This window comes from Trematomus bernacchii, unplaced genomic scaffold (genome assembly GCF_902827165.1).
Source record: "Trematomus bernacchii unplaced genomic scaffold, fTreBer1.1, whole genome shotgun sequence".
Lineage (NCBI taxonomy): Eukaryota > Metazoa > Chordata > Actinopteri > Perciformes > Nototheniidae > Trematomus > Trematomus bernacchii.
Genome location: NW_022987652.1, coordinates 652,784 through 676,420, shown reverse-complemented (window position 1 = coordinate 676,420; position 23,637 = coordinate 652,784). Strand labels below are relative to the sequence as shown.

Below are 23,637 nucleotides of genomic sequence, written 5' to 3'. Positions count from 1 at the left end.
ATAGATAGAGAGAGAGAGAGAGAGAGAGAGAGAGAGAGAGATAGATAGATAGATAGATAGATACAGTAGATAGATAGATAGATAGATAGATAGATAGATAGATAGATAGATAGATAGATAGATAGATAGATAGATAGATAGATAGATAGATAGATAGATAGATAGATAGATAGATAGATAGATAGATAGATAGATAGATAGATAGATAGATAGATAGATAGATAGATAGATAGATAGATAGATAGATAGATAGAGATTTGTACCCAAACAAAACAGAAGTCTAACATCAAGCGTTTAAATCAGCACTGGTAGCGATATTTTATATTTCATGCTATCTGCACAAACTATATCATATGAAAAGCTGAGAGTCCACAGATTCTATTGGTATAAGTTTCATCCCTGTGCGATCATAACTCACTGTTCTGTATGATAAATAAAAGAACATTGTACCTTGAAATCAATTTGACCCGTTGGCGGTTCTAGTGTTAAAAGCTGTGTTCCTAAAATATAGTCTGAGATTTATCAAGAAATCTGCTCTTTTACGATCTTTAAAACCTCAGATATGTAGAAAATGGAGAAACTAAAACAGAGAAGACTGTCTTAATGATGGCTATTCAACAGGAAAACTGACTTATTGCAAAGAAGAATCGCAAGGTGGCGCTGTTGTCTGATGGCGAGAGTGAAACTACTTTTTCTTTAATGTTTTCTACCGCTGTCCCGTTATGTTGCTGCCTCCAGGATTTATGACGATGGAATCCAGTAAGGGACGGAGAATCTGGCCAAAAGGCCTAAAGAGAAACACAGCAGACAGCACGGTTACACTGAGGGGTGAAAAACATCCAAACAAATTAAAGTGTGTGAGCTAAGCAACAGGAAGCGGATGAATAAACAAATTGAGCACAAAAACAAGATCTGCGTTTCAACTAAGAATTACACACATGGGAAAAAGAGCCAGAAAGAGACTAAAATCCGCCACAATTAAGCGTCACAATCATTTAATTATGACTTCAGTACTATTGCAAACGATTGCTCTGCTGTCTTATTTCATTTATGTTAAGAAGCATGGTAATTCAATATATTGTAGCATCTTCAAGGAGGTGTTAGGGGAACCAATGAGTCGAACAAATCCACCTTGAGTTTAGGATTTTCAGGCTTCATTTGGGTTGATGTGATGCAATTTCCTAATTTCCGATACGTAGTTTTCTTTTTAAAATGTCTGTACTACTTTGAGTTTTACAAACAATTCTTCAACAAGGTTTTTCTCGACAATTGGTGCAACAAACACCTTTCTATTTCCATGAAAGGGCCTCAATTAGACTCAAAGCTTTATATGGCAGATGATGGTGTTGTACTTGAACATTTCCACCAAATACACCCCTAGGTTTCTTGTTTTGTGGGTAACTATGGATGCATGAAAAACCATGTCTTTTTTTAAAGAATTCAAGGCAACAGGAGCCAAATATTAAAGTAAATACCTTTCATAACCCGCCATTTGAACCCCAAAACTGCTCAAAAGATGCAACCAAGTTCTCCCCCAGTTTGGCTTTGGTTTGAGATTAGGGATCGACCGATATGGCTTTTTCAAGGCCGATACCGATACCGATTATTAGTAATCAAGGAGACCGATAACCGATATTTGGAACCAATATACATTTGCAGTAAAATCAGAAAATCTTGGTGTCAAAATGTAGAATAACACAACTTCTTTGAAATGCCTTTTTATGTTTAATGAACTTTTCAACATCTTAAAACTGGTTTCCTCTCTGTGACCCTGAGTAAAGTAAATGATAAAAACTACTAAAACTTGTTCTGAACTTCTGATATTTGAGTCTCACTCATTTAGTAGTCCCAATTCAGCAGCACCAGATTGTGGTGCAGAAAGCAGAGTTGCTGCGAGGCTCCACTAGCAGCCGTCACAGTCCCAGTCGTCCCAGCGCGTCACAGTTTCGAGACGCTACCCAGCAGCCAGAGAAACGGCCGCATCAGAGCCTAAGTTGTATCGGCAATTTGATTTAAAAAAAGGCCGATACCGATCATCTGTAAAATGCGGAATATCGGCCTCGATCATCGGCCAGGCCGATCTATAAGATCATAAAGTTTTCTATTTTCTTTTTGCACTAAACATACATAACCAGAGCAGGAATTCTACTATTGTGACAAAGATCAGGATAAGCAGAGATACAGATAACTAAAACAGTGAGGATAAAGTGTCATGGTAGTACATTTAGAGTTGCATTGAGAGCAGCTTTATGACTCACGTGGACAGGACTTCAGATGGCAGGTCTGTGATGTACGACGGGATCTTTTTTCCTGTGAGGAACTGAGCCACCTCGTCGCTGAAAGTGTTGCAGTTGTGCTCGAACAGGTTGTATTTGTCCCGTCTGTAAACCAAGAGAGAAAGAGAGGAGAAAATCAATTAGTGAAGAGGGTGAGAGGCCTGAGAGGGTGAAGAAGGGCGAGTGGGAAGCAGGAAAGATAAAAGAACATTTTGATGTGATGAGAGGAAAATATAAGAAATGTAAGACTTTTTAAAAGAGGCTTTGAAAACAGTGTACAGGGGATTCAAGATAATGTCAAATATCTGTATATTTTAGAATATAAAAGACTTATGGCTCATTCTACTTTTCCAGAATTTCCAGCCGATGTTATTGCCATATTTCTGAAAGGTAGTATAAATGAATTGAACTGTTTGACTTTTTTGTCTTTAATTGTAACTTGTATGAATGATGTCGGCTGTGCGTGGTGATGAAAAGCTGGTTCGAGGGGCCCCCAGTGAATGTTTGCCTAGGGCCCCCACAGACTCTAGAATCGGCACTGCCTACATCTAAACTTAACACATTGGCCAGAGAGTACAAACTGATTATACTGGTAGTAATACTTGAGTGACAAAGTGACGCCCCCCATACCCACCCTGACCTCCAGATGACCCCACAGGGATGTAAATCTGTGTGATGAAGCTGAGTATTTACCCATATGTAGAGGCTGCCAGTGACATCAGATAGTCCATAAATAACTCTGCAGACACCTCAGTGGAGCCCAGGTCAACGACGGAGCCAGGCTGACCCAAAGGGGTGCTCCCCTAGGATGAAAACACAAACACATTACAGTAAGTCAAAAAAAAGGTTTAACTCATATAATTGTTTATTGTTGTAACCCTCAGTTCTGCCACAAGAGGTCAACATGCACCACTAGCTCATGTTCTAAATAAGACTACAACCTATTGAAATACATTCCTTGAGAAAGAAAATGACTAATATTACGTTATTTGCTCACACACAGTATATGTACCTTGTGTTTAGAGTGCACTAAGAACACAGATGAACAAATGCTCTTTATTCATCTGGCTTAACTTAACTTCCACCTGTTTCACAGATGAGTATCTTTCTTAATAATGGACATGTCAAAACCTTTTTTTCCACATGCCCTTAACACAAAGACATGTAATCAAACATTTGTACTTATTTGCCCCGTAGTATTTGTATAATGTTGTATTTTGGATAAGGCTTAAGCTGATTCTTACAGGTGGACAATTGTTGATGCCTTCTCCCACAAAGAAGAACTCCTTTCCATGGATCACAATAGCAGTATGCCTGTAAAACACAACACATTTGACACAAGGCAATGAATTCTAGATAACCACGGTTCACATGATATTTAGTGATATTATTTCAAGAAAATAAACAGCTGTACTCACCATATCCCATCAAGCTGTCTTCCTGTGGTAATAAAACAGAACAACATTAGAATAAAGTTATTCCACACTTTTAATTTGGCAGAAAATAAAGTCACGGCTCAGGCCTGATTAGCATCCCCGCTGTTTCCTGGTTTCCTTCCCGGGTAAGGGTGCACTCTCTGCGGCTTTAATAAAGCCAAGCAACCGGTGGTTCTTCAGAAACTCACCCAGCATGAGAGGACTGAGCTGCCGGGCCATTCCTCTGGACATGTCGTAAATGTACAATTTCACTGGGTAAGACTCGGTTTGGTCCATGGTGACACAAAGGTATTATACTTTAAAAAAGAGAGACCTGAGAGTTTCTAGCTTACCGGTAGCTAGCAAACAAAACGTAAAACAAAAAATATCTTGGAATTGTTACGGATGCAAACATAGGCTTTTTCACATTAAAAGTAATAAATAAAGTAGCAAAAAAACTCCTAGTTATGCCGGTTGCTGAAAGTTGGTCAAAATGTAAACAATAACAAAAAAATGCATTCTCATGGAGCAGGGGATCTCTTTATAGGGTGTCAAGCATCCAAGCATACATCCATGGTCAAGCCCCTCTACTAGACAAACCCCGCCTACTTTACTATGATTGGCCAGTATCTTAGATTGGCAAGACAAACGTCCAATAGACGATTAAACGTCTGTTACGTTTCCTAGCGTGCTCGTTCACGTACCCGGAACTACAACTTAATAAAACAAAAAATATATCGTGGGATTGTTACGGACACAAACATAGGCTTTTTCACATGAAAAGTAATACATAAAGTTACAAAAACACCTCTTAATAATAGCACAAAATTGCTGGTTTTCTGGCCGTTGGTGCTGTGTAACTGTCAGAAAATTAACAACAACATGACTTGTCAAGAAAAATGCTTTCTCATGTAGAGCCGCGGTATGTTTTTATACGTTCTGTGATAAAGAAATTCCGCCTACTTTACTATGATTGGCCAGTATCTCAGATTGACAAGACAAACGTCCAATAGACGATGATACGTCCGTTACGTTTTCCAGCGTGCTCGTTCACGTAGTACCCGGAACGCGCCAGCCATTGAAACACGCCTGGACTTTGTGGACAGACAGAAACAGCACACGGTATGCAGCTATTATAACTTTATATATGTTGTTTTTTCAATGTGTTAAATCCATATGGTTTGTTAGCATCACTAAAAACATGCAGTTGTTATCAAAGCGAATTTAAAATACTAATGAAGCGATCAGTAGCTTATTAGTGGCTAAGCTAGCTAACTTGTGTGTGAAGTAAAGTTAAAACCTCACATAATGTTTATTAAATATTAATAATATCTTAATAACACATCAATATCATGCATGTGTCTTTAATGTACTATTTTCAAAGCCAGGCTAGGGTTTTACTTACTGTGCTTTCTTACAAAATACAGGAATAATTTAAGTGCATAGCAAGATTACTTTTCTAAAAATGACTTTGTTTTGATTGTATTCAAGCTGCTTTGTGTTTCCTCTTCTTGTGTGTTATTGAACTGCTGGATCATTTGACAGGACCGGAAGTAGCTCAAATGGCAGAGTGGAATGCCTTCTACCATAATGAGGAGGATGAGGAAGAGCAGGAGGAAGGAGAGCAATCTGGAGGTGAGATAAAAACCTCCATTACTCGATTTGAAGTGCAAATAATACAAGATCAGAATCACAATTTAGTTTTCACAGACAAGGAATTAGTTTCTGTGTATTAGTGCATACATAAAATACAGTTATAAGGGGAAAAATAGCAAATATTAAGAAAATGTGTGGAAAAAAAACAGATACATAAAATTGTTAGAGAAGTGTGCAAAGCTTAACAGTTTGGAGTATCAGGAAGTTGCCTTTCCTTATATGCATGCCATGAGATGTACTGTTATGAACTATAGTTGTCGACAAACAATGCTTTCTCTCTTTGTCAGGTGAATATTACAAAAACACCGGCAGAGACAGTTTGGTGTTTTTGGTCGACGCCTCCAAGGAAATGTTCATCAAAGGAGAAGACGGACAACCCTCCAACTTTGACATGACCATGGAGGTAAGATGGAGGATATCTTTTCTGCTTTATGGAATCATTTTGTCAAATATCATGCATAAGTTGAGACAGTTGAGGGAATGCTCTTACCTACCGCATATAATAGAATTGGTCACACATGCAGAGCACACAGTGAAATGTGTTCTCTGCATTTAACCCATCCTAGTACATCCTAGCGTGCGTGCGTGCGTGTGTGTGTGTACTAAACCAATTTAAATGTTACGCGGCCACTTACCTGCATTACAGCGGGACCATTAATCCATCCTTGAAGAAAAACTAATATTTTAAATGCCTTTTTTAGTGTCTTTTTTCTATACTCGGGACACTTTCCTTGACATTATGAATTGTTATATTGAATATATTTATTGTTAGCACTGTTTAACTATTACTTAAGCATGTCCTCAAAGTATTACATCTGCTTTTATGTATTTTGTGTGTGTGTGTTTTTGTAGGTGGTGCGCAGTGTGTACACCAGTAAGATCATCAGCAGCCACAGGGACCTGATGGCGTTGGTTTTCTACGGCACGGAGCAGAGCAAAAATCCCAGGAACTCATTTAAACACGTCTACGTTTACCACGACCTGGACGAGCCCGGTGAGACACACTGACGCACCATTACACTTGATTTAAAGTATAATGCTTTGGTTCTGCTGCAGAAACAAGGGCATGCATATCTTAATCATCATTATCGGAATATTTTATTTCTCCCGGGGGAAATTCGGTTTTGGCTTCTGAAAGTGTAGTAAAGTATAGAAGACTTTGATTGTTATTGCATATTATTTAACAAAAACATTTGAGAACTTAGGAACACTTTCAGAAAGTCATGTTATTAATAATCATAATTATAGTGATCAGAGGTTGGAAGTAACTAAGTACATTTACTATACTATTTAACTATATTAACAATACTTTTCTCCTTTTACTTGAGTAACATTTTGAATGCAGCACTTTTACTGTAACAGAGTATTCCTACACTCTTCTACTCAAGTACAAGATCTGAGTACTTCTACTTTTACTCAAGTACAAGATCTGAGTACTTCTACTTTTACTCAAGTACAAGATCTGAGCACTTTTACTCAAGCACAAGATCTGAATGCTTCTACTTTTACTCAAGTACAAGATCTGAGTACTTCTACTTTTACTACAAGATCTGAGTACTTCTACTTTTACTCAAGCACAAGATCTGAGTACTTCTACTTTTACTCAAGCACAATATCTGAGTACTTCTACTTTTACTCAAGTATAAGATCTGAGTACTTCTACTTTTACTCAAGTACAAGATCTGAGCACTTTTACTCAAGCACAAGATCTGAATGCTTCTACTTTTACTCAAGTACAAGATCTGAGTACTTCTACTTTTACTACAAGATCTGAGTACTTTTACTCAAGCACAAGATCTGAGTACTTCTACTTTTACTCAAGTACAAGATCTGAGTACTTCTACTTTTACTACAAGATCTGAGTACTTCTACTTTTACTCAAGTATAAGATCTGAGTACTTCTACTTTTACTCAAGTACAAGATCTGAGTACTTCTACTTTTACTCAAGTACAAGATCTGAGTACTTCTACTTTTACTACAAGATCTGAGTACTTCTACTTTTACTCAAGCACAATATCTGAGTACTTCTACTTTTACTCAAGCACAATATCTGAGTACTTCTACTTTTACTCAAGCACAATATCTGAGTACTTCTACTTTTACTCAAGTACAAGATCTGAGTACTTCTACTTTTACGACAAGATTTGAGTACTTCTACTTTGACTCAAGCACAAGATCTGAGTACTTCTACTTTTACTCAAGCACAATATCTGAGTACTTCTACTTTTACTCAAGTACAAGATCTGAGTACTTCTACTTTTACGACAAGATCTGAGTACTTCTACTTTTACTCAAGCACAATATCTGAGTACTTCTAGCACCTCTTAGTGATTACTTTTAGTACCAGTGTCACTACATGCAAAATGCAAGAAAGTCTTCTTTTCGGACAAAAACCGTATCTGTGCCCCCTTTCAAACTGCTACACATGCCTTTCTCTCACCCTATTCCTTCTGTTGTTCCTCACCTGTCTGCTTACACACCTCCTCTCTTATCTCAGGTGCAAAGCGAGTGCGGGAGGTGGACGCTCTGCGGGGGGAGAAAGGAGCCCAGCTGGTGGGGGAGACGATGGGCATCGGGGGGGAGACGTCTCTGGCTGACGCTCTGTGGTGCTGCGCTAACCTCTACAGCGACATCAAGCTGAGACTCTCCCACAAGAGGCTCATGATCTTCAGCTGCAGGGACGAGCCTCACGGGGGCGACAGCGCGAAGGACCGGCTGGCGCGCACTAAAGCTGGAGACCTCAAAGAGACCGGTACATTTCGTTTATTTTAGTTTCTAGTGTCGTGGACTGTCCCCATTGATCAACTGTCACAAAAAAACAGTAAATGGGGCAGCTTTAGCCAACATTGCTCATTTCCAGCTGTTGTCCCCGGCCAGATGATAATAGACACCTTTTTAAAATCACAATACATCAACAGCATTAGTTAGAAAGAAAGGATGAAAGACAAGTAGATATATGCGAAAGGATAAAAGAGAACGATAACATGCAAACAACACACGTGACTACATACATGTCGTATAATAGCAGGAGATTCATAAGGAGTTTTTATGGGGACATTTTTGTCCTTAAGTGTCTGAGTGATTACTATAGAAAACACCCCTTACCAACACGTATTCCATATACATTAACACATCCAAAATGTTCCTTAGGGATGCATTAGCTGTAATACATCAGCTCTGTATGTCATTTGCTCCTCTGACTTCTTCATCTCATCTCTTCTCTCTCAGGTGTGGTCATTGATTTAATGCATCTGATGAAACCGGGAGGCTTCGATGTCGCTCCGTTCTTCCGAGACATCGTGAGTCCTCCTGATGATGAAGAAGATCTGGGTCTGCAGCTGGAGCCGTGTGGAAAAATGGAGGATCTCCGGAAGAGGGTCCGGGCCAAAGAGCTGAAGAAGAGGGCCATGGTCAGGTAGAAACCAGAGACACATTGAGTCACTTCCTTTTTCTAATTTGGTACTTGGAGTTCTTGCTTTCCTCGTCGTCTGTGGTTAAGGGTTTCAATCACTTAAAGGTCACCTATTGTGCAAAATCCACTTCTTCATGTCTCTTCTACATCAACATGTGTCCCCTCTTCTTCATGTCTCTTCTACATCAACATGTGTCCCCTCTTCTTCATGTCTCTTCTTCATCAACATGTGTCCCCTCTTCTTCATGTCTCTTCTACATCAACATGTGTCCCCTCTTCTTCATGTCTCTTCTTCATCAACATGTGTCCCCTCTGTGGAAAGAGACTCTGAAAGTTTCAGGAACAAAGATTCTCTCTCTTTTTGTCCTGATCCATTTATATAAAAACCTGTCTGAAAATGAGCTGATCAGATTTTGGCCACTTTATGATGTCATAACGATGTGTTGTCTTGTGTAACCATTAGCCAATCACGAACCAAGGTAACCCCCCCCCCCACCTTATCACCTGAATCTCCTCCTAGAGCACCATTGTGTTCTTTGTAACCGAATCTCTCTCAGAGGGGCGTGGGGAGGGGCTCCTTATTTTCATCTAAAGTAACAGACAGAGAATCAGCACTTTGGAAACAGGGCTGAAACAGAGGGGATTATGGGTAATGCTGCAATGATCTGTTTGGTGTTTCAGCCAATCAGAGACATGTTCTGTATATATCTGAGACCTATAATATATTGATGAAAAACAGTATAATAGGGGACCTTTAATCCTCACCCCATCTTCTCCTCGTCTGCCATCTTTAGGATAAACCTGTGTCTCGGTGAGGGTGTGAATGTCGCCGTGGGAATTTACGCCCCCGCTGTAGCGGCTAAGAAACCGGGTCCTGTCAAACTTTACAGAGAGTCCAACGAGCCGGTCCGCAGCAAAACCAGAACATTTCACACCCAGACCGGGAGCCTGCTGCTGCCCAGCGAGATAAAGAAAGCTCAGGTGAGAGAAACACCTACAGTACGCTTATTGGGGTTTATTACCCACCAGGGTGGCATGGTGACAAAAAGTGTGTGTGTGTGTGTGTGTGTGTGTGTGTGTGTGTGTGTGTGTGTGTGTGTGTGTGTGTGTGTGTGTGTGTGTGTGTGTGTGTGTGTGTGTGTGTGTGTGTGTGTGTGTGTGTGTGTGTGTGTGTGTGTGTGTGTGTGTGTGTGTGTGTGTGTGTGTGTGTGTGTGTGTGTGTGTGTGTGTGTGGTGTGTGTGTGTGTGTGTGTGTGTGTGTGTGTGTGTGTGTGTGTGTGTGTGTGTGTGTGTGTGTGTGTGTGTGTGTGTGTGTGTGTGTGTGTGTGTGTGTGTGTGTGTGTGTGTGTGTGTGTGTGTGTGTGTGGCAGGTGTACGGTAAGAGGCAGATCGTGATGGAGAAGGACGAGGTCGACGCCATCAAGAAGTTTGAAGATCCCGGGATGATCCTGATTGGATTCAAACCGATGGAGAAGCTCAAGCGTCATCATCACATCCGACCCTCCACCTTCCTCTACCCCGAGGAGGGCGAGGTCAAAGGTAATAAGACATTTTAAAACCAAAGGATTGAGTGTCTGTTTTTAAACATGCACGTTTTCCGCAATTGATGGAACGGTGTCATCAAAAGTGTCTTACAGCATCTTCTGTATTTAATCGTCATATATCTTAAATATATTCTCAATATGTATGTATGTGTTGCATTGGGCACTTCACAAAACTAAAGAACAATACATAGAAACAGGAATGAGATCATACAAACATGAATTTATAAATATGTACAGTTACAGTAGGGCTTAGCGATATAATGAAATATATCACAATGTATAAATACAAGTAGCTGCAATATAATATCACAATATTATTTGACTTACTTAGTATCGTGATGATATTGTAGGGTTGACCATCTTTGCTTTTACAAAGATTTTAGATTAAAAAAAATCACCAGTAATGTTGATTTAAAGGTCCCATGTCATGCTTTTCTGGTTATTACCCGTCCCCTTGTGTTATGAAGGTTTTTCTGCATGTGAACGGTCTGCAGAGTCACAAACCCTCAAAGTACACCCTGTAGCGAGTAAAACTCTAACACAGAAAAGACCTGTCTATGCTGCCCCAGAACGCCTCGTTGGAGATTTCTCTTTTTCAAAAATGTTCTTCCGGGAACCAAGTGACGTAACGACGACCCCTCCGTGGATTGGTCAAAATGGACCAATCCGTGGAGCCGTTACGTTACGTCCGCGGAGCCATTAGGTTAAGTCCGCGGATTGGTCCAAATTGACCAATCCGCGGACTTCCTCACACGCACTCAATCTTTTCTCAGCTGCAGCTCCGCCGATTTCTCCTCCCTGAGACGGCGGGACGTGCCGAGGCTGTGAGTCGGTGTGTGAGCACACACACAAACTCCCAGCCAGGCTGTGTGTGTGTGTATGTGTGTGTGTTCGGGCTGGTTTCGCTGTGTCTCGCTGTCTCGTAGACGGCCACTGGGCTCATAGGGAGGGGGGGGCAGGAGCTCCAACAAGCCGTTTAGGACAGAGAGTGAATACACAGACTATACAGAGATGCTGTATGAGAAACCAATGTGAGTTTGGAAAATTGAACAATTTAAATCTATTCTAGTAGACCTCAACAATGGAATTATGATCAGTAGAAATGGCCATGACATGGGACCTTTAATGAAACATTTGAATAATTACAAAAGCTACCAGTCTGGGAAAATGACTGAAATGCAGCCTTTAAAACGAGGAAGAGACAACACGATATCCAAAATCCAAGACAAGATCTAGTCTCATATCGCCATGTCGAAATAATATTGATTCAATAAAGTCAGACTGAAGCATCCTTGGTGCTCCAGTGAATCCTTACAGTAAATACAGAGCTGAATCCAGATCAAATGCACGCTGAAGGCTCTTTGAGCAGGTTTTCTCTCACTGATCGTGCTGTTATTTTAAATGTTTGTTGTGTCTTGATATTTGTCCATGTTGATGTCACACATGGAGCTGCTGTGATGCAAGTCAAATTTCAGACTTGATCTGACCTTTCAAGTATTATCCTATCGAATATGTATTGTATATATTCCCCAGCGCTAACTCCCAGCATGCTCTCTGTTTCCTGGTACTTCCTGTGTGGTTCCTCCTCAGGCAGCGCGTGTCTCTTCTCTGCGTTGTTGACAAAGTGCAGCGAGAGGAACGTGTTCGCTGTGTGTCGCTGTGTCTCTCGCAGGAACTATCCTCCGAGGTTTGTGGCTCTGGTGCCGCAGAACGAGGAGCTGGACGAGGGCAAGGTTCAGATCACTCCTCCAGGTGAGATCTACTTCTTCTTTGTTTCTACTTCAGATGTGTGTGATGTGTTATTGTTAGAAAAATCTCCCTGGTCACCAGCTTGATCTTCAATCTCAGGATCCATGTATTTCTGATCCTCTCAAGAATGGAGGTAGTCATCACATACAGAGCATCTACTAGTTCCTGAGTTGCTGATTGGCTAATGGTTACACAAGCCAAAACATCGTTATGACATCATAAAGTGGCCAAAATCTGATCAGCTCATTTTCAGACAGGTTTTTATAGAAATGGATCAGGACAAAAAGAGAGAGAATCTTTGTTCCTGAAACTTTCAGAGTCTCTTTACACAGAGGGGACACATGTTGATGTAGAAGAGACATGAAGAAGAGGGGACACATGTTGATGAAGAAGAGACATGAAGAAGAGGGGACACATGTTGATGAAGAAGAGACATGAAGAAGAGGGGACACATGTTGATGTAGAAGAGACATGAAGAAGAGGGGACACATGTTGATGTAGAAGAGACATGAAGAAGAGGGGACACATGTTGATGTAGAAGAGACATGAAGAAGAGGGGACACATGTTGATGAAGAAGAGACATGAAGAAGAGGGGACACATGTTGATGTAGAAGAGACATGAAGAAGAGGGGACACATGTTGATGTAGAAGAGACATGAAGAAGAGGGGACACATGTTGATGTAGAAGAGACATGAAGAAGAGGGGACACATGTTGATGAAGAAGAGACATGAAGAAGAGGGGACACATGTTGATGTAGAAGAGACATGAAGAAGAGGGGACACATGTTGATGTAGAAGAGACATGAAGAAGAGGGGACACATGTTGATGTAGAAGAGACATGAAGAAGAGGGGACACATGTTGATGAAGAAGAGGACATGAAGAAGAGGGGACACATGTTGATGTAGAAGAGACATGAAGAAGAGGGGACACATGTTGATGTAGAAGAGACATGAAGAAGAGGGGACACATGTTGATGTAGAAGAGACATGAAGAAGAGGGGACACATGTTGATGTAGAAGAGACATGAAGAAGAGGGGACACATGTTGATGTAGAAGAGACATGAAGAAGAGGGGACACATGTTGATGTAGAAGAGACATGAAGAAGAGGGGACACATGTTGATGTAGAAGAGACATGAAGAAGAGGGGACACATGTTGATGTAGAAGAGACATGAAGAAGAGGGGACACATGTTGATGTAGAAGAGACATGAAGAAGAGGGGACACATGTTGATGTAGAAGAGACATGAAGAAGAGGGGACACATGTTGATGTAGAAGAGACATGAACAAGTGGATTTTGCATGATAGGTGACCTTTAAGTCCAACCGAAGCTATGAGTTCTCTTCCAGCCAGAGGTGATTTGTTATAGAGAGGTTTTTCAGTGGGCAGGAATGTTTTCCTTGGTTATTAACAGTGATAGGAAATGTATGCAAATACACAGTTTTATTTGTAATCATGTCTCTGTTCCAGGTTTCAACGTGATCTATCTGCCGTACGCTGACGACCTGCGGACCCTCGATACCCCCCGCTGCCCGTGGGCCTCAAAAACACAGGTGGACAAGATGAAGGAGATCGTCACCAAACTGCGCTTCAAATACAGGTCGCTGCACAGCTTCAGTACTTTACAGAGTTCTTAGTTTATAGAGCACTTTAAATGAATGAAGAAATAAACTAAGATAGCTATTAAGCTCGACATGAAGGGTGTTCTTTTACCCATAATTATAATTATCCCGCTTATTACACGGCCACATTCTCAACAAAGTAACGACATAACTCCCAATATTAATTGAAATGCTTTTATAGATTTAGAAAATAGTTGTATTGATTTAAAATGACATGCATCCGCTAAGAAAAATAGTCCGTTGTTACTGTTTGAACTACGTAGCAACGGCAGGAACTGCTTCGATAGCGTTTTTGAGGAGCTTTTTGATTACAGATTTGAAAACATCGTTGCTTGCTTTAAAAGTAGCACAATTCATTATGTCAAAGCTTGGAAAGTATCTAGATATCCCTGCCCTAATGCCAAAGGAACTGCACACTGAATATGTTTTGCCGTTTGATGTCTATGTCTGGACCGTTGCGTAAAAAAGACCGAAGCTCCGTGTTGAGGGTTTCTGCCCCGTTACTTCTCCGCTGTTTTCTTATCCCTCTTGTCTTTTTATTTTCTTCGCTGGGGACTCATCAGCCACTAACCATTCATCCAAATTACTGTGCTCTCCAAATATATTAAAATTAATATTAAAATCCTCCATGTTGCTCTCAGACGGTAGACAACGGAAAACTAAAGACAAGCAAACCAATTGACCAATCAGAATCGAGTATTCAACTAAGCCATGTAATAAGTAAGGGATTATGTGCAGGTCATTATGGGGAAAAGAACACCCGACAGGCTGATCAGGAGCCCGGCGCGTTTTTAAAATAACATGTAATAATTAGTGTTATTTGTTTGTAATGTGTTGCAGGAGCGATGCGTTTGAGAACCCGGTCATCCAGCAGCACTACAGGAACCTGGAGGCTCTCGCTCTGGATATGGACGCTCCGGAGAACACAGAGGACCTCATCAGTGAGACTCAGATTCAGACTGACATTAAGAAATACAACTTCCTGTTCCTCCGTCTCACTCTTCCTGTCTCTCTTCTCCTCTTCCTCAGTGCCGAAGGTGGAGCAGATCAACCAGCGTCTGGGTCCTCTGGTTCAGGACTTCAAAGATCTGGTTTACCCAATCGGATACAACCCTGAGAACAAGCCAGCAGCCAAACGCAAGACAGGTCAGAGCCGGAGACACTACAGAAACTTTGTGCATTTATATAGCGCTTTTGCAGTCTTTGCAACCATTCAAAGCACTTTAGGACATCTGCATTCAAACACACAATTCAGTATATAATGCATGTTTTAAATATAAATAGTTCTACGGTAGAGAACTTATACATATATATACACGTATAAAGACTTTATATTTATTAAATGGACAGTGAAATCAAAAGTGTCTTACGGCACCCTCCCTATACTGAACATAACCTAGCAATACATAGAAAAAGACACTAACAGGCTTGTTTTTATCACAAGTTTAATTTGTTCTGCTGCAATATACAATATCTTCAGGGCTTTCATCAGCACTAAATAATGTTGAAAAACATAAATTAAGGCAGCACAATTAATCACATGTTATTAAAAATGTCATATGGACTATTGCAATATTCAAAATGCAAGAACACGATATTTGTTAAAGGCTAAATATGTGTTCAAATTAAAGTATTGTGGGCTGAGGAGATATCACGACCTTCAAAATCTATTCTAGCAACTTGTTTGGTACAGTTCATACAGCTATTAAAAAAACCACATCATAAACATTATGATTTATTTTCAAAGATAATGTGAATAATGCTGCAAAAAAGGATCCACCTTGTGAATATCATGAATGATACCGCTATTGAAATATCAGTCAAAGGAATCACAACTAGTTATTCTTTCTGAATGGTGCAGCCCTTACATCACTGTTGCTGTGTTTATTTAGTGCTTTATTGTACAGTAAAAATCTGATTAATCTTAATGTTTCCTCCATGGATTAACCTGCAGCTGATGCCGGAGGTGGAGCTGATAAGAAACCCAAAGTGGAGGTATCTGAAGACGAGCTGCGGGCCTACGTGCAGAACGGCACCCTGGTAAAACTGACGGTGCCGGTGCTGAAGGACGCCTGCAAACAGTTTGGGGTTCGGACCACCGGCACCAAGAAGCAGGAGCTGATGGACGCTCTGATCGCAAAACTCGGACCCTGAGGAGTTCAATATGAACCTCGCAGTGCCTTCATGAGCAGACACACGTATACTGATTACAATCCAGGTGAAAAAAATTATTTTCAAGGTCCAAATTCTGGCAAATTTCAGGATCTACTTCAGAGTGGGTTACATGTTTTTTTACATTTACTGTGTAGTCTGGGAAATGTGGGTTGGACCAAGACACTGTTTGTACAAAACTAAAACCTTTCTGTTTTTTTAAGGCAATTTGTTCGGTGCGGCTCAGTGCCACGTTTAATTGTTTGAATGTTAAAAAAAAACTATTTTCTATGTCTGATCTAAATTGTTTTCTTGTTTGTGTTTACGAAATAGAAAGATGCAATAAAAAAAATGTTTTCCAGTATAACTTGAATTCCTTAATTTTATTTTTTTCCAGAAAATCATTTCTGATTCTTCTTGATTTCTTTTTCTTTATGTAAGAATATTTGTAGTCTTAGTTGTTGTTGTTGTTGTTGTTGTAATACTCACTTCACCCACAATAGGCTGAAATGCACCACCAGCCAATGTTTTAAATATGACATGGGCTTATTGTGCACTTCAGCCCTTTAGTGGCTGAAATTAGTATAATGCTGCTTCCAAGTTACTTAAATGTTATTTTCTTTTTGAAAACGCGGGAAAAACAATATTTGTCAGGTGAAAATTCAGTGTGTTATATAAAGGCAGATTTGTGCTAATTATGAAAACGGTTATAACTAAAGAAAGACATTACAGTAGGGTTACATAACTTGCTAACACATAAAATAAAAAACGAATTTAGTCCAACATGGAGTAGTGGTGCATTTAAGCCTCTTGTGGCCAGAATGAGCATTACAACAACAAACACTAAATGATAAACCAAAAATAAATAAATGAAACTGCTATTTTTTTCAGCAGTTTTTTAGTCCTCTACGACGTGGTCTACATCATGTGACAAATTGGCATTTTCCCATGACTCGTGAGATTACTACAAAATGCATAACATACTTTAGAACTCGAAAACATCCAATCAATGCTTTTTATAATATATAAAACGAGATGCCTAACGTATTCAGCCACCTAAAGTCATTCACTACTTCAAACAAGAGAGGAAACACATTAGATCAGACATTCGGGCCGTTTCTCAATGTCGAGTATACCTGTCGAGTATACCTGCTGCAGAGCCACTATTTCAAGTATACTACGTCATCAAGTGGCGCCGAATGCTGGGCATTTAAACCATATATATATATATATATATATATATATATATATATGATTTAAACAGTCCTTCGATGACGTAGTATACTTGAAATAGTGGCTCTGCAGCAGCTCTACTCGAGAAACGGCCACAGACTGAATAGGGGAGAAGGGGGTAAATTGAGCCAGTGGGTAAATTGAACCACCCCCTGTAACCAGGCAACGCCTTATAGTTGTAATCACGTGACCAGAAATTATGCAAGCTCCTCCCATTTATCATTGCCTGTGAAAGAGAGATGCTGTAGGTCTGGTAAGTAAACATTTTTACAAAAAAACGTTTTTTGCTTGTCAAAGTAAATGTTCTAGATGTCAGCTATATCGGCTGTCATGTCAAAAAAAATGTATCCAGGTTTAAACAAATATATTGTATATGTTGATGTGTTTTAATTTTAATGCTAGGCTATTTTTTCTAAAATGGTGGCTATGGGGTAAAGTGAACCATGGGCCTTGGGGTACGTTGAGCCAGTTTTTCAATGGATAAATGAATGAAAGTAGGCCAAGTTGATAATAAGAGCTCATTGTAGGCTACATTTAAAGTTGAATTCACCCTGTGTTTGATTGGTAAGATGTATGAAATTGTATCACCATTTGTATGATTACTTTTCCTTTTATTAACATGTTAAAAAAAAAAGTCAATCAATTCAATCGAAATTTATATTAAAAATATTTGAAAAACTAAACTTGTATTTGGTTTGTTATTTATTGTTTAAAGTTACCTTTAAGATTTGTTGTAGGAATGCCCAGGTTTGAACAGTGGTTCAATTTACCCCCTGACCTGGATCAACTTACCCCTAACCCGGGGCAAGTTGTGCCACAAGACCACTTTTTTTTAAGAAGTAATATTTTCACTGCCCTTGATCAAATATGAATTCTTATCATTGCCATTGATAGGAGACATCCTGAATTATAGGTGTGTGCTTTCATTTTACTCTGTGTCATTTCTCCTTGCTTAGAGGACAGCATAACAAAAAAATGGCTCAATTTACCCCACTCTCCCCTACCTCTATTTCTTTTTCTGACTTGCCTCTCTGGGCTTCCGTACTGTACAGTAAAAGCAGGATTATAAAAAAAACGTACCTTTCCTTTCATTTGCATTAATAAAACTAAACCCTTTACAGCCCTGCCTTTAGTTTGTCTTATTATAATACCTGCATGACTCCAGTTCTTCTTTTTGCAAGAAATCTTAAAATAACGTCACATTTATAGCGTTGGGTAGTGGTGCATGTTAGCCCCTTGTGGTCAGAAGGAGCTTTACAACAACAAACACTAAAATAATTCTGACAAAAAATTGAAAAACATGCATTTTTTCAGCTGTTATTTTGTCATACACAGTAAAGGACACACTTTAGATCAAACTTAAAAAAATGGATACCACTCCTACTTTTTTTCACTTGCCTCTCCAGGTTTCCATACTGTACATTAAACGTACAGTCATAAAAAAGCTGTATCTAATCTTGCATTTGCATGAATAAAACTAAACCCTTTTACAGCCCTGCCTTTAGTTTGCTTTACTCCCATACCTGTATGACTCGTACTTCACAAACATGTGAAGCAACATTTCCAGTTCTTCGTGTAGCAAGAAAACAAAAGAGGTGTGTCTGTCTGAAGCATTACCTGCATACCTGGACCTTCTCAATGCATTGTTTGATCCACACAGCAGAACGAAGAATACAAACCACTGTTCCTGCTGAGGGCAGGCGTGTTCAGGCAAATGTTTCAGGAAGAACATACATGCAACTTTGACCTCATGTGTGTTGCGTCAGGTGTTTGCAGATTTAAAGGAAAAGGCATTCCTCGGGAGGATTATCTGACTAAGCAGCAGGTAATGGAGCTGGAGGAACATTTAGCCGCTGCTGTACGCTGAAATACAGCTTTTAAATCCAGTTTTATTGTATATTAAGTGTTTTCTTGAGTAGGTTTTCTGTTACTTTGCTGTTACAACTACTTCTGCCTGGAAAAAGGGTATCTAGACACTTTAAGTATGCTGTAATAACAGATGTAATCCCTGTGTTGTTCGTAGTTTTACTTTGAGTTGGAAACCCCGGCGTTTGTGTTGAACTTAAAGTGATTTTATGTTGACAGTTTAAGCAGGAGTGCTGTCACATATTTGCCCTACCTTGATACAAAAAGACTGCAGAGAAATGGAGTGTCAGTGTGAAAAGGACAATCCTGAGGATGCTGCTGGAGGTGAGACAAGAAAACATACCTACAACACACAAACAATACAAAAAATGTGTTAATTAAACGTTTAGTTTGTACAACATAACTGACGTCGTGTTTCCCTCTTAGGCTGGTGGAACATGCAGATGGGAACTTTCACTGTGGTCGGGTATCTTCTCTACAGATTCTCTCAGAGTCAGTCACACACACACACACACACACACACACACACACACACACACACACACACACACACACACACACACACACACACACACACACACACACACACACACACACACACACACACACACACAAATAAATTCATATACAGGAGGCGTGTGGCGCAGTGGGTAAGTGCGCTGGTGTTCGGATCAGGGGGTCACAGGTTCAAACCCCACTGCAGTCAGCATGTCGTTGTGTCCCTGAGACACTTCACCCAAATTGCTCCTGTGGGGATTGCCCACAGTATTGAGTATGTAAGTCACTTTGGATAAAAGCGTCTAACAAGTAACTTGTAATGTAATATACCTGCTGTGTTATTTCCCTGATGGGACATGGCTTCATGAACAACTCTGGAAACTAGAAAGTACCGAGGCTCTTTGGGGACTTTCTTAAAATCATAATGTATGCTGATTTCCAAAATAGCATTATAATTTTCCGCATATGTATGAGTTATATGAGTATAGCATTAGCCATTTCATTGCTGTTTTATAATGGGCAATAATCAAATTAGTGAAACAGTGCCCTCGGACATGTCAATACTCTAAAATGTATAGCAGATCAAACTTTGGTGAATAATTAACAAGTGGTTTTCATCAGACCAGACACTCCTGATATAAGAGCAGCTTATCTCCCTCCATTCTTAGTGACATGTCAATGATTTAACAGGCATGTACAGTACACACACTTACTGATCCAAAACACACATTTCTACAACATACAACAGCTGATTTACTTTTCAAATGTTCAGCCAAACCGCCAGTGGATCAATGCTGACCTCAACACTGATAGTTTTCTGTTCTTCTGCAGCGCTGCCGGCTCTGATCAGGTGGCCGATTCGTATCTTCTGCTCTCTAACGGGTGAGTTCAGTCACAGAGAGGTCAGAGGTCACTTTGTCCTATTTGTATACGGTTATTTATTGTGTGTATGATTGGACATTTGTATCAATGAATGTGTGTCTTTCTTGCTTTAGGAGTGTCAACTCTGTGGAGCTGGGTGAGCCATCTAGTGGGAACCCTTCGTGGTGCGTAATCAAGTTTATAATAACCAGAGGAATACCAACGTTTCAGCTCCAAAATAAAATAATGAATGTGCTATTTTGTTTTTGTGTGACAGGAATCCAGGGCCTGTGTAAATGGCTGTCTCGAATTTGGTGTTTCATAGGATGTAAGTTGCCTGCAAAAGACGATACTATAATTTGTATTATTATTGTTTATTATTATAATTCTTTATAATTTTGTATTCATTATTTTGAATATACCTGTTTTTTATTATTATTTGTATTTATTTATTTGTATATTTGTATTATTATTATTTTAATATTATTTGTATTTGTATTTTTTGTATTTTTTGATTTAGCAAGTTTATTGCCAATAAGACTTTCAAAAAAAGTGTTCTCTGTGGCTTTACATGCCATTAGCTTAATAGCTTAGCATGACGTTTCAAACAGGTGTTGGATACTCTGCATTGATTGATTCAGATTCAGATGTTCAGTTTTGAAATGGATGTTAGTTATAGGAAGTGACTCAGAAATGCAGCAGCTGACAGCCGTTTGAGTGGACCGAGCTCAAGCTACATGATAATTATAAGCCTATAATTAAATCTGCTTCTCCATCAGCGTCTTCCTCCAAGTTCAAGTGGCTGATTGCTGTCATCTTAGGTGAGTTCACCTTCATTTTTTGATACTTTTTAATGTTTTTTCCTGTTGAATTTATGATATTTTAAACATAAAACTAATTTACTTTGGCCCAGTTTGGCCAAAAAAACAGTCGTTCCTGCTTCATTTACTTCTGCCTGGTTCCCTTGTAAAAAAGCCAACAGGATTTTCCCTTGGATTTTGGATTATTATAGAAAATGATCTCCGTGGAAACCTAAAAATGCATCATATTTAGCTGTTGTGATTGGTCAACCGCTTAGCGATGTCCTGTATACAGGGAATTAAACCTTTGTAGACCATTTACATGCACGAAAACCTACAGAACACACTAAAGGATAAAACAAGCATAAAAGGACCCCTTTAAAATCTCCTCAGCTTGTGTTAACCAAAGACTGTATATTACTCATTAAACAAAAACCCATTGACTTTGTGATGAGGAACGCAGAAGTGCAAAAACACTAACTTATTTCCAGGTTTTTGGACTCTCTCCTGTAGCTCTTCATTCCAGCACCAGACACCTTTTACGCTGCTATGGACAGTCTTGCACTGGGCACACACACACACCCGCAGCCTGGCTGGGAGTTTGTGTGTGTGCCCAGGCTGAGTTCCGCGGTGTCTCGCTGTCTCGCCGACCCCACACCAGTGAGCCAGCTCACAGTGTCCCGCTCCTCGCAGCAGCGAGCCTCGCAACGTCCCGCCGAGTGTGTGTGTGTGAGGAAGTCCGCGGATTGGTCCAAACGTAACAGCTCCTCGGGCGTAACGTAACGGCTCTGCGGATTGGTCAATTTGGACCAATTTGCGGAGCCGTTACATTATGTCACTATACCCGAAATACGTCACTATACCCAAGAAGTAAACGATGGAAAAAGAGAAATCTCCAACGAGGCGTTCTGGGGCAGCATAGACAGGTATTTTCTGTGTTAGAGTTTTACTCGCTACAGGGTGTACTTTGAGGGTTTGTGACTCTGCAGAAAAGCATGTCATGGGACCTTTAATGTGTGCATATGTATAAATGTGTCTGTTGATTGTGTATAGGATAAACATATTTTATATATATTTGTATTTTTGTATTCGGGATTGTGGGAAACGATATTTCGATCTCTCTGTCTGTACACACAAACTGAAAGATTGACAATGACTTTGACTTTGAACCATCTTATAAAATCCTCTGCAGGGTCAGAGATGGAGCCCAGCAGCAGCGGCGCCTGTAAACCGGGGCTGAGGCTGATCATTCTGGGGCTGACGCGGGGAGGACGGACCTCTCTTACAGACGTTTTGTTGGGCAAAAGTAAGAAACATGCATCCAAGGGCCAGCTGATGGAGAGCACCAGGAGATCCACAGTGATAGACAGCAGAGAGGTGGTAGTGGTGGAGACCCCGGATGTTTTAGGGACCTCTTTGGTGCCGGAAAAGAGAGCGAGGGAAGCTCTGAGGAGCCTCCAGCTGTGCGGACCGGGACCTCACGCCTTCCTGCTGGTGGTCCAAGCATCTGGCTCCAAACCTGGAGTCGACCATGATATAATGAATGCGATCCTAACCACCATCAACACGTTTGGAGCAGAGACAGCAGGCTTCATCATCCCAGTGCTCATCCAGCCAGACCACCGGGATGAATTGCCTAATCCAGATTTCAATTACATGGCTGTTAGGAAGTTTCTGAGGCTCCGGATTGAGGAAAACACGATCCCGAAGGAGCTGAAGAAGATACGCAGGCAGGTGATGGAGCTTGTGATGGAGGTGGAGTCTCAGAACGAGGGCCACTTCGTCCACGAGCTGCAGAAAAGAGAGGAGAGCATCAGGGAGGAGCTGCTCAATGACATGACCTCTGCACTTGCTGAGAAACTGCCTCTTGAGTATTAAAGGTCCCCTATTATACTGTTTTTCATCAATATATCACAGGTCTCAGATATATACAGAGCCTGTCTCTGATTGGCTGAAACACCAAACAGATCATTGCAGCATCCCATAATCCCCTCTGTTTCAGCCCTGTTTCCAAAGTGCTGATTCTCTGTCTGTTACTTTAGATGAAAATAAGGAGCCCCTCCCCACGCCCCTCAGAGAGAGATTTGGTTAAAAAGAACACAATGGTGCTCTAGGAGGAAATTCAGGTGATAAGGTGGGGAGGGGTTACCTTGGTTGGTGATTGGCTAATGGTTACACAAGACAAAACATCGTTATGACATCATAAAGTGGCCAAAATCTGATCAGCTCATTTTCAGACAGGTTTTTATAAAAATGGATCAGGAGAAAAAGAGAGAGAAGCTTTGTTCCTGAAACTTTCAGAGTCTCTTTACACAGAGGGGACACGTGTGTGTGTGTGTGTGTGTGTGTGTGTGTGTGTGTGTGTGTGTGTGTGTGTGTGTGTGTGTGTGTGTGTGTGTGTGTGTGTGTGTGTGTGTGTGTGTGTGTGTGTGTGTGTGTGTGTGTGTGTGTGTGTGTGTGTGTGTGTGTGTGTGTGTGTGTGTGTGTGTGTGTGTGTGTGTGTGTGTGTGTGTGTGTGTGTGTGTGTGTGTGTGTGTGTGTGTGTGTGT

At 40.4% G+C, this 23,637-nt stretch overlaps 3 protein-coding genes across 4 annotated transcripts; 2 read left to right on the top strand and 1 right to left on the bottom strand.

Annotated features, from left to right (window-relative positions):
- Positions 1-394: 394 nt before the first annotated feature.
- On the bottom strand, positions 395-4,282 carry desi1b (desumoylating isopeptidase 1b). Its single transcript, XM_034134812.1, has 6 exons — positions 3,901-4,282; positions 3,695-3,716; positions 3,521-3,590; positions 2,970-3,079; positions 2,259-2,381; positions 395-788 (listed from the first exon to the last, which is right to left on the bottom strand). Exons 1-6 carry the CDS (start codon positions 3,986-3,988, stop codon positions 707-709), a joined length of 495 nt encoding a protein of 164 aa, XP_033990703.1. The 5' UTR covers positions 3,989-4,282; the 3' UTR covers positions 395-706.
- A 457-nt stretch (positions 4,283-4,739) lies between these two features.
- xrcc6 (X-ray repair complementing defective repair in Chinese hamster cells 6) lies at positions 4,740-16,000 on the top strand. The gene is made up of 13 exons (XM_034134830.1): positions 4,740-4,813; positions 5,237-5,326; positions 5,635-5,750; positions 6,200-6,341; positions 7,846-8,100; positions 8,577-8,763; positions 9,555-9,741; positions 10,131-10,299; positions 11,895-12,056; positions 13,528-13,657; positions 14,520-14,620; positions 14,709-14,825; positions 15,634-16,000. Exons 2-13 carry the CDS (start codon positions 5,254-5,256, stop codon positions 15,831-15,833), a joined length of 1,839 nt encoding a protein of 612 aa, XP_033990721.1. The 5' UTR covers positions 4,740-4,813; positions 5,237-5,253; the 3' UTR covers positions 15,834-16,000.
- A 2,686-nt stretch (positions 16,001-18,686) lies between these two features.
- Positions 18,687-23,035, top strand: LOC117486399 (GTPase IMAP family member 4-like). 2 transcript variants are annotated; one of them, XM_034134828.1, is made up of 8 exons: positions 18,687-18,888; positions 19,149-19,253; positions 19,356-19,421; positions 20,259-20,309; positions 20,423-20,473; positions 20,566-20,616; positions 21,068-21,109; positions 22,281-23,035. In XM_034134828.1, exons 2-8 carry the CDS (start codon positions 19,208-19,210, stop codon positions 22,964-22,966), a joined length of 993 nt encoding a protein of 330 aa, XP_033990719.1. In that variant the 5' UTR covers positions 18,687-18,888; positions 19,149-19,207; the 3' UTR covers positions 22,967-23,035. The 2 variants fall into 2 exon arrangements, with proteins under 2 accessions (XP_033990719.1, XP_033990720.1); XM_034134829.1 differs by lacking the exon at positions 18,687-18,888 and adding an exon at positions 18,900-19,045.
- The last annotated feature ends 602 nt before the right edge of the window (positions 23,036-23,637 follow it).